The sequence below is a fragment of the Equus caballus genome, chromosome 27, assembly GCF_041296265.1.
Source record: "Equus caballus isolate H_3958 breed thoroughbred chromosome 27, TB-T2T, whole genome shotgun sequence".
NCBI lineage: Eukaryota > Metazoa > Chordata > Mammalia > Perissodactyla > Equidae > Equus > Equus caballus.
In genome coordinates, this window is record NC_091710.1 from 33849119 (window position 1) to 33863425 (window position 14307).

Below are 14307 nucleotides of genomic sequence, written 5' to 3' on the forward strand. Positions count from 1 at the left end.
CTGGAAGGGGCCCTCTCGGTGATGCAATCAGGTCAGTGAGGTCAACAGCTAGTTAAGGGTCATTCCGCTGTCTGCCCTCAGATTGGAGTAGAGGCAGAAAGGGACGTGGTGGAGGCATGAAGGAGAGCTGTGCAAGGAAGGCAAGAAAGACAGACCAAGAAGGATGGGGAAATAAGCACAGGCTTAAAGAGGGGATGAGCCAAAAAACTGATTGTTAAGGGCTGGCCTGGTGGTGTAGCAGTTAAGTTCATGCCCTCTGCTTCAGCAGCCTGGGGTTTATGGGTTCAGATCCCAGGTGCAGACCTATGCACTGCTTATCCAAGCATGCTGTGGCGGCATCCCACATACAAAATAGAGGAAGATGGGCACAGATGTTAGCTCAGGGCCAATCTTCCTCAGCAAAAAGATGCTAATCTTCCTCAAAAAAAAAAAAACAACAAAACCCACTCCCCCACCCAACCTCCAGCCAGCTGGACTGGGGACCAGAAGGAGCCTTGAGCATGGGCAGGAGTTCTGACCATGGGCAGGCTGTCCTGTCGCTGGAGGCGCTGATTAAAGCACCGACCGGGCATTCTGATCATGCTGCACTTCCTCCCCACCCCCATCTTCTGCGTGTAGATAATAAATTGAGGATCAGACCCCTCGATGGCGGGCTTCTGCGGTCCAGAATGCAGAAAGGCCAGAAATGGACATGTTTCCACCTGCTGTCCTCTTGCTCATCACCTGGGTGCTTGGCAGCTAAGGCTTAGTGTCCCTGGACAGCCCCCGCACATAAGGAGTCTTGCTCCTCCCTTCCTGAGCCTAGCAGCTGATAAGCAATCCTCCTCTTCTCTCTCAGCCTCTGCTGCTAGAGGGAGGAGGAGAGGAAGTGAATCAGCCGCCCCAGCTTCCTCTGTCCACACTGCCGACCGAGCCCTGGGAGGGAAAAAGCTGCTTCCTGGGGAGTGTGGGCTGGGGGAACCTATGGACCCCAGGGTGTCAGAGCCTGCTGAGATCAGCTGCCATCAGGGTCTCCCCTCCTCCGGCTGGCTGTCTCTTGCGTGCCCCCGTCGTGACTGCTGAGGGGAGAATACATGGGTGTGGGAAGTTGACTGGTCCCGACTTCGCCACCGCTGCTTGATTGATAATTAACCTGGGCCTCCTGGAAGGGATATAAATCACTCATTCAGCCTTGCTGGCGGGCGCCCCACCTGTCATTAGCAATGCAGGGTGAGGTGGGAAGGAAAACTTGCTACAATCTTGATAAACCACTTGGAAGCAAGAGCAATTGCGTCCTGGAGGCCTGTGAGCATGAGAAGCTTCCTCCTGGGTCTGGTGAGAGATGGTGGAACCAGGAAATGGTGCGGGTCAGTCTTGCTCCGCTGCACGGGGCTTCTCTTGCTGTGAACCTGTTCCTTCTGGCTCCTGTGTTCAACAGGCTGCATGCACCCACTTAGGCCTCCTGTGAGCTCTGCATTTGGGGTCTGACTAGGCAGGAGGGCCCTGCCTCACACGCTGTTGGTGTGTGTCTGGGGTCAGCGAGGCTGGGGCATGGATGGCAGCACCCACTCTGCCTGGGGCAAGGTGAGCCCTAAGATGTGGTCATGCACCTTGCTCCCGAGAGGGACCCTTCTCCTGAGCATCCCAAGTAAGGAGACCCAGTGTTGGTGTGAGGGCCTTTGTGCCAGTGCTTGTTCCTTAGGGGCCCATTCTGTCCCCACTTTTGTTGGAGAAAACAGAAGGACTCAGTGTGGGTACAGAAGGTTATTCGGAGCAGCCCTGGAAAGATCTTGTGCATCTGAGGGAGGTGACACAAAACTAACAGTTTGCTCCCTTTGCCTTGGGCCTCTGTGCCTGTTGCCCCTCTTTCATTCTAGTCATTGTGCTACGGTGAGGAAGGGGACAGAGAGGCAGGCCATGCCCTGCCTTTCAGGTGACATGGCACAGTGAACTAAATGAGGAATGCACACCATAAGTACTTATTTCCTTGAATCTAGGACCCATATTTCTTTCACATTTTAATCTTCAGGATAATAGGATGCATTTTAAAACCTATGAATATAGTTAATTTTTTTTAATCCCCCTAAAAGCTGTTGTTAAAATAGTGGGTACATCTTTGAGTCAGTTCTTAGAATGAAAGAAACAAGTATTATTTCAATTTTCCCTTTCCTGTCTCTAATGTCCACACCTTTTCCTACTTTTTTTTTTTTTTTTTTTGGTGAGGAAGATTAGCCCTGAGCTAACATCTGTTGCCAATCTTCCTCTTTTTTTGCTTAAGGAAGATTAGCCCCGAGCCAACATCCATCCATGCCAGTCTTCCTCTGTGTTGTATGTGGGATGCCTTGACAGCCACAACACGGCTGATGAGCGGACTAGGTCTGCGCCCAGGCTCCAAACCCACAAACCTGGGCCACAGAAGTGGAGTGCATGGAACTTTAAACCGCTCAGCCACGGGGCCAGCCCCCTTCCTACATGTATTTTACCTGAACTCTTGTTACATTGTGGAACCTCCATTTCATACATTGATACAAAGAAGAAAGTCCAGTCTTCACCCTGTCTAGACTAGCCCTTTATCTCACAGTCTGTGATATTTCTGAATGTCCCCGTGCTCTGCAGAGACCTGTGGCCGTGACGGAATCTTCCCCAAATCCGATTCAGATCCACATGCACCAATTTGGGAGCCGTGGGGCCTAGGAAAGATTTGCTTTCCCTTAAGATCTGTTTCTTCTTCTGTAAACTCACCATCCTCTGTCTTCTAAAATATCTGTGGGGCTGCCTTCCCTCACAAGCCACCAGAGCGTTTGTCAAAACTCATAGAACTACATACTAAAAAGGAGGAATTTTACTGTAGGTAAAGTGTACTTTCTGTAAACTTGACTTTAAAAAAAGTCCAGTCAGACCGCACGCATTCTGGTTTGTTGTTGCTTGCAGCATTGTTTGCAAAATATTGGAAACAACCTAAGTGTCCATCAAGAGGGGATTGGTTAAATAAATTGTGATACTTGCATATGACAATATATTACTGGATAGCCGTTAAAAATAACTACATAGATCTGTACATCTGATGTGACATATCTCCAAGATGTAGTGACAAGTGAAGAAAAGCAATATTCCAAACAGTGGGCACCATTTGCTCTCCCTTGTGTAAATGTGTCCGTGTGTGTTTGTTTGGGTTGCATGGCGTATCTCCAGGCAGGTGCATGAGAAATTCCCACAGGGTTCCCTCTGCTCAGAGGGACCAGGTACTAAAGGATGGAGTAGGAGGAAGATGTCATTGGCACTGTACACCTTTGTTGCATTTTGAATTTTTTTCATTGTGCATATATTGTCTCCTTAGGAAATAGATAAAAATAAAATAAAATAAACTGCTTTGACCAAAAAAAAAAGACACAGGTCCCCGGATCTGAGGGGCATAGGCCTCCAGCCTGATTGTTTCTGTTTCTGGTTTTCAGGCCCATCCTCCGAGCCGACTCACTCGCCCACCAGCAGTGGCAAGAAGCTCTTTGCTCCTGTCCCGTTCCCTTCGGGCTCCACTGAGGATGTGTCCCCCAGTGGCGCGCTGCAGCCCCCGCCTCTCCCCCAGAAGAAGTTAGTGAGCCGGGCGGCCTCTTCGCCAGATGGCTTCTTCTGGACCCAAGGCTCCCCCAAGCCAAGAGCAGCGAGTCCCAAGCTGAACCTCAGCCACTCGGAAACCAACGTCTGCGTCCATGAAGAGTCCCACTTCAGCTACTCCTCGAGCCCCGGGAGCCGCCACCATCCTATCTTCTCCTCTTCTGAGCCTCTGGAGAAAACTTTCAAAGGCAGCGGCCACTGGGTCCCAGCACCGGGGCTGGCGGGCAGCAGAAGCGGCTGCGGGAGCCCCAGCCCCCAGTGCAAAGGGGCCCCCTCGGCCTCATCCTCTCAACTGAGCGTGTCCAGCCAGGCCTCCACCGGCAGCACCCAGCTTCAGCTCCACAGCCTCCTGAGTAGCATCAGCAGCAAGGAGGGCACCTACGCCAAGCTGGGGGGGCTCTACGCCCAGTCCCTGGTCCGCCTCGTGGCCAAGTGTGAGGACCTCTTCATGGGCGGCCAGAAAAAGGAGCTGCACTTCAACGAGAATAACTGGTCGCTCTTCAAGCTGACCTGTAACAAGCCCTGTTGTGACTCGGGAGATGCTATTTATTACTGTGCCACCTGCTCCGAGGACCCTGGCAGCACCTACGCTGTGAAAGTAGGTACCACCCCTCCCTCCTTCCTGCAGGGCAACCAGCTGGTCCCAGCTGGGGCAGAATTGCGCCCTGAGCCAGCCCTGAGCCATCCTTTCTTTCGCCTCTTGAGGCTGTAGGGGGTGGGCTGATTCCTGAGGTTCCTTTCAACACCTGCCGCTCGATGACTTGCCTCTCTGCGGGGCCAGGACGTGGTGCAGTGAGATCTCTAATGTGGCTCTGAGGCGTTCTGTGCTTTCAGGAATGAACCTCTGGGATTTAGCTGGATTAAGGACACAGCTGTCTTTTAAGGCAACAGAGAGTTCATTTATTTATTCAGCAGGTTTTTACTGAGTGCTTGCTATATGCCAGGTATTTTGTAAAGATCTGAGTATGTAGAGGTGAACATCCGGTTCCCTTGGAGCTTATCATCTCGTAAGGGCGATGGGCAGTAAAGATCTTGTTCTTGAAATGTTAGAGCTGGAAGGAGAGTTTGACCCAGGCATCATCTTGGACAATAAGAATAATTGCATTGCTTGAGCATTTGCTATACGACTAGACTCGGCTGGGCGTATTAACCACATACTCTCGAATCCTCACAGAGTAAGGGTTTATAGATGGGGATCTGAGGCTCAGAATGCTTTAGTAATCTGCCCACAGCTAGCTGGTAGCTCAGATGGATTTGAGCTCCGCTTTGTCTTGTCTCCAAAGCCTGTGCTACCATCCTGTCAGTTAAGAAAAATGAAGTTCAGAGAAGTTAAGCAACTAGCACAAGGCAACACAACTTGCAGGGCTGTTGCGACCACACCCCGTTTCTCTCTCAGGGTGCAGCTCTGAGCAAGCTAGTCGAGCCATCTGCAACCATCTGGCCACTCTGCTGTCTGCCACAGACTCTGGTCGTTCCGTATGACCCCCTTTCTCATCTTTGTTTGGAGTTCCTTGAATCCCTAGTGGGTCTGTGGCCCTTCTATAAATGCAGGCTTTTGTTGGGGCGTGAGGAGGGGACTCCTGAGCTCTCTTCTGCCATCATGTGTCCCAAGATAGTCTTTTATTTCAGTTAGAAAAACGCAAACAGTGAACTTGTGTGAAATAACCTTGGTCAGCTAGCTTCCTGTTTACTAGTAAGATTTTTTAAAATATGATTATTAGCCAAGGAAAATTGCAGTGAATTTTACCTTGAGATTTTTCTTTTAAGAAATTGGTGACACTACCTTAAAACATAGATTGGGAACCCCTGATTTATATGTTCCAGGGGCTAACTATAGTCACTTGCTGCCTTCCTGTGAAAAAACTAGGGAGGGTGTGGCTACTAGGAGGATCCAGTTAATTGTCAGAAATCAAGGCCCCAAAAGACCGGGGGGATACAGCCAGGATAGGAGGCCCTAGACGCAAGAATGCAAACATCCAGAATGAGAGTCTGGATTTCTTGAACTTCATTGCCTCTTTATATCTAAATCCAGCACCTGCTTTCTTAGTGAGCTCTCCTTCTCTGCCACTCCCCCAACCACAGTTATAAGGAAAAAGAGACGATTCCAGCATTTCCCTTCCTATTAAGACGGTGCTGTATCTGGTAGAGCACAAAGTGAGTGGACCCTCTGGTAAGCTAAACGTGATTATCCTGGTTCTCACCGTCCGCCCAGAGCCAGGGGTGGAGGTGCCTTTAGGAAGTTCTTCTCTTTTGCCAGCCCCAGTGAACCTGAGAGAGCCATCTGTGGATGACCCCTCCCTTCCGCCTCCCCACAGTCAGATGCCTCAGTCACTCTCACCATCTCCTGGGCTGGCCCTGGGGGTTCATTCTGTGTCAAGGGGCAGCTGACCTCCCCACTTTGAGGAGGAAAGAGCCTGGTGGAAGAGGCTTACTCCCTCTTGTCCATGGGGTAGAAAGTGACGTGACCCTAAATGCAAGAACTAAGGGGCCACCTGGCGCCAGACCTGCCACTGGACCAGAACCTCGGGGCCATGGGTTTTGGTTTCTCCGTAAGTGGTTGTGATGTGTAGCTTGCCTTCTAGAACCTTCGATAATAATGTAGAATTGGCCACAGTCTCCAAAGAACAAGGCAGAAAACTCGGCTTTCCCAGAGGATGTTAAAAACCAACATTGCTCCTCATTTCATTGCAAATCTAAACCATAAGGAAACCAGAAGATAGGCCTTGGTCCTCTAAGGATGCGAGTCCCAGGGGTCTCCTGTTTGACTTTGCTGGAGACTTGGCAGCTCGAGGACTATCTCGGTAATGTGTGATAGGAAGTTTGGAGAAGAGCTTCAAATATTGAGAGTCTAGGGAACAACAAAGTCAGTTTGCAAATGCGCCTGGCTTGGTAATGAGGCGGGGGCAGGAGGCGGGGGGTGGCGGGCTCGTTGTGGAACATCATTTTGCACGTGCAGCTGTTCCTCTTCATTAGCGCCGCAATCTAGACGGAATACAGTCATCTGAAATCCACAGGACGGGGAGCAGGTCTCCCGTCCCGCATTGCCTGTCTGTCGCTAAGCTCATTTCATCTGTGCACGGTAAGCAGGAGCACTGGTGGCGAGTCCCCATTAACAAAAGCGGGCTCGCACCTGCTCCCGCTAATGCTGGGCCGTGGCATGTGGGCTGGGCGCCCTGCAGCAGCCAGGAGGTGAAGCCAGCTCTTGTCGCCCTACTCCGTGAACATGTGGCCAAAAAAAAAAATCTTTGGCTGTGTGGGATACAAACGAAGCTGTTTCATTCTTCAGTGGACTAGAACTCCAGCTCAGTAATTAGGGACCTGTGTTAAGCCGGCTGGGCCCTTTTTTTAAACAGATATGACTTAGCCCAGATTTGCAGCCGCAAATGAGGCCGTGGCTCCAGAGTTTAAAGGGAGAGTTGGCTCAGCAAAACATTTGAAATTGGAGCCGAACCAAAGGTTTGTGTGAAGGTCTTGAGCCGAAACCCAAGCGCAGACCCTCTGAAAATGAGATGCGGAGGAGTGAGGGGAGGTGGGGAAGAAGAAGAAACCTCCCCCCTCCTCCTCTACCACTCCAACCCGGCACTTGGCACTCTAGAATGATCTTGGGGGCGCCCGCCCAGGGCTCCTAGGCTCCTGAACATGCGCCGGCTCCCTGGTGCGGGGCTGTGAGGAAGATGCAGGTATTGCCAGAGGACCAGCTCACTGGATTTGAAACGCATCCAGCCCGGTGGCCATTTACTCTGCCCCTACACTTACATCTCTGTGCAAACTGTCGGCAGCTCCACTGGAGCTCTGACCAAGAGTGTTTGCTGGGCCCAGGCCTTTGATACCCTTGAGAAAAGGCATCCTTGGAAACAACTTCCCAGCCCCGGGGCAGCTGCATCCTCCAGTTGGTACAATAACCTGCCAGCCAGCTCTGGATTGCTCATACCACCGCATGGCTACAGCCAGACCTGCAAGAGCAGTCACCATGGCAACCTTTCGCAGTGAGCGCTCACCGTGGGCTAGGCGCTGTGCTGAAAGCCATGCCTGTGCTGTGTCCCTTAATGCTCACCATGGCCCTGTGCAGAAGGGCTGTCACTGCCGCTGATACACAGAGGGGAAGCAGACTTTGGGATAAATACCATCCATCCTCACTATTTATGGATTCCGCAGTTGTGAATTCGCTGCTAAAATTTATCTGTAGCCCCAAATCAATACTGTGGCGATTTGTGGTCGTTCCTGAACAGGCACAGAGTGGGGGGAAATTGGTGTCACCAGACATGCAGATTTCCAGCTGAGGGGGAACAAGGCTATGCCCTGCCTTTTTGTTTCAGCTCTCATACTGAAAACAAGTGTCCTTTTTGAGATCTGTTCAGTACTGCTTTCTTCACATTTTTGTGTTATTTTGTTGATTTCGCTATTTAAAATGGCTCCTATCTGGTTGCTAAGCTCAAGAAGGCGGTGATGTGCCTTTGGGAGAGCTCTCCGTAAGCTTTGTTCAGGCACGAGTTTCAGTACTGTTGGCCATGAGCTCAGTGTTAAAGAATCAGCAGTATCCACTAAGAAGGCATCTTTCAACAGAAGCACACAGAAAACAAGGTGACATTTGGCCGGTTGGTGAGAATGTTGTGAGCTGAGGCTTGCAAGATCTTCACATTGTATTCACGAATCCAGTGCTTGTGGCTACTTAGTAGAACTTAACTACCACAAATAATGAGAATCATGGGAACCTGCCAATGTTTGCAGAGTTCATATTTAAACCTAGCTCTTTGTCATGCCAGAGCCCATACTTTTGACCTGTAGAACACTTCTCAGTTGTGTAATCTTGGGCAAATAATTTAACCTCTTGAAGCCTCAGTTTCCTCCTCTGTCATGGCGTCTACCGCATCGAGTTGTTTGAGGTTTAATGAGACACTGCGTGAAAAATGCTTAGTAGGTGTATTGCCTCACACATGCCAGAGTTAGGTAGTTGTCTGTTGAGGTCGAGAAGCCGTCACTGGACAGGGGTGACCCGGACATCCAGTAATGCTCTTCCCACGTATCCATAGATGGCACAGCAGACAAGTCTATACACAGTGGTTGGTATTTATACTCAAGACTATTTCTCAAGGACCCCCCCAAATTTCCTTTAGTTTACTAGTGTTCTAGAAGATTGCCATTTAAAACCTGAATACAGTTAGATGGGCTGGAATAAGGAAGAGCCTGAACAATGCTCTTTAGATAAGTATTCCAAAGTCATTTTTGCGGGTGTCATAGAAAGCAATGTATGGGGTAAACGTACTTCCATTTCTATTCTACCTCTATAATAGAGAGACTGCTAAATGAATGTGTTACTGCCCCACCCCTCCAATTATCGTTTTAAAAGTTTCCTTGTAGGCTGAACTCTTTTATCCCAGGTTTCATGCTGAGAGGTTTGCATAGCTGCAATGCAAGTAAATCTCCATGGAAAGGTGCTTGCAATGGAACTTCCAGATGCGTCCCACGTACAGTGTGGCGCTCCGTAAACACTGCTGTCATCATTCGAGTGTGGCATGCAGCAGCCCGAAGGGTTGTTTGTGAATTGTTTGCAGGATGCTGTTTTGTTTTGTAGGTAGAGGCAGGATGCCTTTCTTCCAGGATGACATGCTGATCCTTACCTTCCATAAATCATGGCTGAGGTTGCACAAGATCCTTTGAGATAGGAGACCACAGACCAGCTTCGGTCCTTTTCAGCATAATTACAGGGAAATCGAGACCTGCCACAGGGCCATTATCTCTGGCTGAAGACGCTCCAGTTGTGTGGCAGCCAGATGCGGATTAGTGTTGCTAGCGATCCTGGGGTGGCTGGCACCGTCATTGGGACAAGCTGCTGGAGCGGCGGTTGTGGGGATTCCCCGGAGGAGCTTGAGCTCACTTTTGTGGTTATTCCCACCTTCAGTTCAGAGGGTGCCTTTGGCACTTTCGGATCCCTCTCCCTGGAGAGCCTTCTGTTTTCTTTCAGCTCTGACTCACCCTCAGAGGAAAGCGTTTGGCTTCCACATAGCAGCTCCACTAAAATCAGCTTGCAGGTCCTGCCAGCTGGCAGGTATTGCATATTGACGTGGCCCTAGAAACTTGGGCAGCTAAGAGAACTTGGCCAGGTCCTGGAGGGTTAGGGTCTGCGTCTGCCCCTGAGATTCCCCAAGAAGGGGAGGTCAAACACATCCTCCATCAGGTAGCTGCCAATTTGAGCGTGAGGGATGGGGAGTAAGGCTGACAGCCTGTGGAAACTCTTCTCTGGCTTCCTGAGAATTTGTCCAGCCCATACCTCGGGCGGAGGGATGTCTTCCTACTGATACCAGGATGCCACACTGCATAGTGTTCTGCAGGGACCCCACTCTTGATGGGTTGGATGGTAATTTTATGTTAACTTTTAAAGAAATTCCCAAACTGTGTTGCATTTTGCATCCACCAGCAACATAGGGATTTCTCTACATTCTCATAGACATTTGTTATTATCTGTCATTTTTATTATATCTGTTCTAGTGAGTGTCAATTAGTTTCTCATTGTGGTTTTGATTTGCATTTCCCTAATGAGTTTCATGTGATGCTGAGCATCCTTTCATGTGCTTATGGCCATTTACGTATTTCTTTGGTGAAATACCTATTAGTATACTCTTTTGCCCACTTTTTGACTGGGTAGTTTATCTTCTTATTACTGAGTTGTAAGAATTTTTTTGCAAGTTCTGGATACAAATCATTTATCAGATATGTGTTTTGCAAATATTTTCTCCCAATCTATTAATGCTCTTTCCATTTTCTCAATGATAGCTTTTGCTACACAAAAGTTTTGAATTTTGATGGTTATCCATTTTTTCTTTTATGGGCCATGCTTTTGGTGTGATATCTGAGAAATCTTCGCCCAACCCAAGGTCTCACAGATTCTCTCCTGTGTTTTCTTCTAAAATTTGTATGTTTTAGCTCTTACACTTATGTCTCTTTGATCCATTGGAGTTAATTTGTGTATATGGTGTGAGGTAAAGGTTTGAATTCACCATCTTGCATGTGGATATCCAAAGTTCCGACATTATTGTTGAACAGAATGATGGATCCCCCTCCTGACCTCACTTCTCCTTTTCCCTGCAGATCTGCAAAACCCCTGAGCCCAAAACGGCCTCATACTGCAGCCCTTCTGTGCCCGTGCACTTCAACATCCAGCAGGACTGCGGCCACTTTGTCGCCTCGGTGCCCTCCAGCATGCTCACCTCTCCCGACGCACCCAAAGCCCCTCTGCCTGCCCCGCCCTCACACCCCCCTGCCCAGGAGCAGGACTGTGTGGTGGTCATCACCCGAGAGGTGCCCCACCAGACCGCCTCTGACTTCGTGCGGGACTCAGCCACCAGCCATCAGTCTGAGCCCGAGGTTTACGAGCGGCGCGTGTGCTTCCTGCTTCTGCAGCTCTGCAATGGGCTGGAGCATCTGAAGGAGCATGGGATCATCCATCGAGACCTGTGCCTGGAGAACCTGCTACTAGTGCACTGTACTCCCCAGGCCTCCCCTGGCCTCTCCGCTGCCACCCCAGCTCCCCATGTCTCCTCTGCCACCTCCAGCACCCCTCCCACCTCCACATCCCCTACTCCTGCTGCTACTCCCTCCCCTCACCCCTCTGCCACCCTTCCAGCCAGTGCCCCCCTCAATGCCCCAGCTGCCCGTGCCTGTCAGGGAGTGCCCAGTGAGAAGCACTTGCCCCGGCTCATCATCAGCAACTTCTTGAAGGCCAAGCAGAAGCCGGGCGGCACCACCAACCTGCAGCAGAAAAAGAGCCAGGCCCGGCTGGCCCCGGAGATCGTGTCTGCCTCCCAGTACCGCAAGTTCGATGAGTTCCAAACAGGCATCCTCATCTATGAGCTGCTCCACCAGCCCAACCCCTTCGAGGTGCGGGCCCAGCTTCGGGAACAGGACTACCGGCAGGAAGACCTGCCTCCGCTGCCCACCCTGTCCCTGTACTCGCCCGGCCTGCAGCAGCTCGCCCACCTGCTGCTCGAGGCCGACCCCATCAAGCGCATCCGCATCGGCGAGGCCAAGCGGGTGCTGCAGTGCTTGCTGTGGGGCCCCCGGCGGGAGCTGGTGGAGCAGCCGGGCACCTCCGAGGAGGTGCTCTGCGGCACGCTGCATAACTGGATCGACATGAAGCGGGCTCTGATGATGATGAAGTTCGCCGAGAAGGCGGTGGACCGCAGGCGTGGGGTGGAGCTGGAGGACTGGCTTTGTTGCCAGTACCTGGCGGCCGCAGAGCCCGGAGCCCTCTTACAGTCGCTGAGGCTCCTGCAGCTCCTGTGAGCGCCGCCCCCAGCCCCGCCCTTGATCTCCCGCATCCGTGCCTGACCCCCATCCTGACCCCCATGCCCTGCCTTGCCTTGGAAACATCCGTGTCTCCCCGGGAAATGGTACAAAATGACTGTCATACTTGGATGTAATATATATGCAAAATATATAAATATGAAAGACTGAGGATGTCACTGCCCACCCTGGCCTCCTCCCCAAGTACTCCCACTTTTCTCCTGCAATTATACATTTCTAGTTCAGTGCAAGGTCCTAAGACAGTTCTGCTACCAGAGTGAAACCTGGACGCTGGCCTCACTACCACATTATGGGATCTGTTTACCCTCCTGTCAAATGGTTATTAAAAAAAAGAAAAAAACAACTCCATGTTTAAAAATTTTTGGTTGAGTCATGAGCAAAGCTCTTTTATCTGCAAGCACCTGAGTGCATCAGTTTCTTTGGTGAGTAAAATTGAATGTGAACCTCTGAAACAGTGTCCGGGCCACCGGAAGTGTCCTTGGTCTACGCTTCTCGTGAGACAGAGCAGTAGGCCATGAGGGCCCGGGCTTGCTGGTTGCCAATCAGTCTTCGCTCTTCTCTCCCCACCTAGCAGTCTCTCAGAAAGAATCCAGACACGGCTGATGTGCCCCAAATCCGTTACCAGTTTGCTGAAGCTGGTTACCATTTGCATCAGACAAGGGCCTGGCTGGAAACAGAATCCACCCCAGACGGTTCAGGTGGAAAGACCTTAGCAGGGGAACACTTAGAGTGGTGTGGGCAGGGTTCAGACAAAGAACAAAGGATGATGAGGCAAAGACAAGGGCTGGAATGGAGAGTTACCTGTTCACTCTTCCTGTTCCCCACCTGTCATCTCCAGGCCAAGACCAACAGGGCCAGAACACAAGGGGGCCTGGGTGATGCCATCAGCAAGATCCGCCTCCCCAGTCAGGGAAATGGGAGGAAAGATGGGGTGCCAGGTGGCAAACAGCCCACTGTTCCTACTGTACTAGGTAAGGGCAGTGCAAGAATACAACTCAGGTGTTCCCACCCCCAAACCAGTAGTCTGTCTGCTGTTCTAAGCTTCAGGTTTCTATTTTAAAAAACTCATTCATTTAACACACTGACTGGCACCTCCTCTCTCCTGTGGTCAATATCTGTTACCATGCCTTTAAAAGTGCACAGAGAGAATTAGGAAGCAACACATCTTTCCTCCTTAAAACTAGACACGCACAAAAGTCATTCATCACTCATTTGAAGAAAAACAGCCCCAAGACCCTTACATTTCTCCCTAAAGGGTCATCTTCCAACTTTTGAATTAATTGCTAAAATCTTAATAATCACTATGGACAATTTGAAACAAATGCAAAGATCCTAGTGGATGTCCTAGAAATCTGGGGATGTGGCTAGCAACCAGGATGGGGCAATCTCCCAGGTGTTCTGCATATGAATTTCACTCCTTTTGCAAGTTCTGCCTTCAGCCTCCAACTGCAGGTAGACACACCCACATTTTCATGCATCAGTGCTAAAGATGGCATTTCAGCTGTTGGCTTGAGCATTGAGGAAAGAACTGACTGAAACCAGCTTCCAACTGTGTACAAGAGCGAGAAAGTCTTTGAACACGGAAATCACGATTCTCCATAGGATCTATCTGTTTCAGAGGGGATTATTTTATTAGTTGTTTGTTTCTGGGAATTTGCCAGGCAAACCCTCCATGCTCGATGTTCTGTCTTTTGTTTTCTTGTCCTTTCTCACTCGGAATAAATAAACAATGGAGAGAGAGGAAACAAATATTCTGCCAGAGGACTGCAGTGCCATTTGGAAACACATGTCTCAAGAGACACATTTTAAATCTCTGAATTAATTGCATGTTGTTTATATGCCACCCACTTCAGGAAAAAAAATTGAGATTGTAGAAAAGCTTTTAAGAACCAAAATGAACTCAAAAGTAAAGATGGAAAGAGAAGAAACTAGAGCAATAAATTCTTTTCTTTTTATTTTTTTTTGAGGAAGATTAGCCCTGAGCTAACATCTGCAGCCAGTCTTTCTCTTCTTGCTGAGGAAGACTGGCCCTGAGCTAATATCCATGCCCATCTTCCTCTACTTTATATGTGGGATGCCTGCTACAGCATGGCTTGCCAAACGGTGCCATGTCCGCACCCGGGATCCGAACCGGCAAACCCCAGGCTGCCAAAGCCGAATGTGCGAACTTAACTGCTGTGCCACTGGGCCGGCCCTAGAGCAATAAATTCTGATTGAGAAGAATGAAAGCAATCAAACATAAAACTTGCATCTGAGCCATCCACCAACCTAGAAAAAGTAGAAAGCAACTGGTTGCAGAATTCTTTGTGCAATTTTAGGAAACACTTCACTTCATCAGGAGGAAACAAGCTTGGTTCCAAAGGGAATTTGTCAAGGATTTCCTTGTTTAACGACATTGAATAATGTTTCCAATAG

General features: G+C 49.9%; 1 protein-coding gene across 2 annotated transcripts in view; it reads left to right on the forward strand.

The window, feature by feature from the left end:
• The window catches only part of PRAG1 (PEAK1 related, kinase-activating pseudokinase 1), a 49630-nt gene extending 37591 nt beyond the window's left edge, over window positions 1-12039 (forward strand). For both annotated transcript variants that reach the window (XM_023630785.2, XM_023630784.2), the window contains exons 5-6: window positions 3432-4189; window positions 10678-12039. In XM_023630785.2, the coding sequence (XP_023486553.2) occupies window positions 3432-4189; window positions 10678-11871 (1952 nt within the window). In that variant the 3' untranslated portion in view covers window positions 11872-12039. The remainder of the gene's footprint in view (window positions 1-3431; window positions 4190-10677) is intronic.
• The last annotated feature ends 2268 nt before the right edge of the window (window positions 12040-14307 follow it).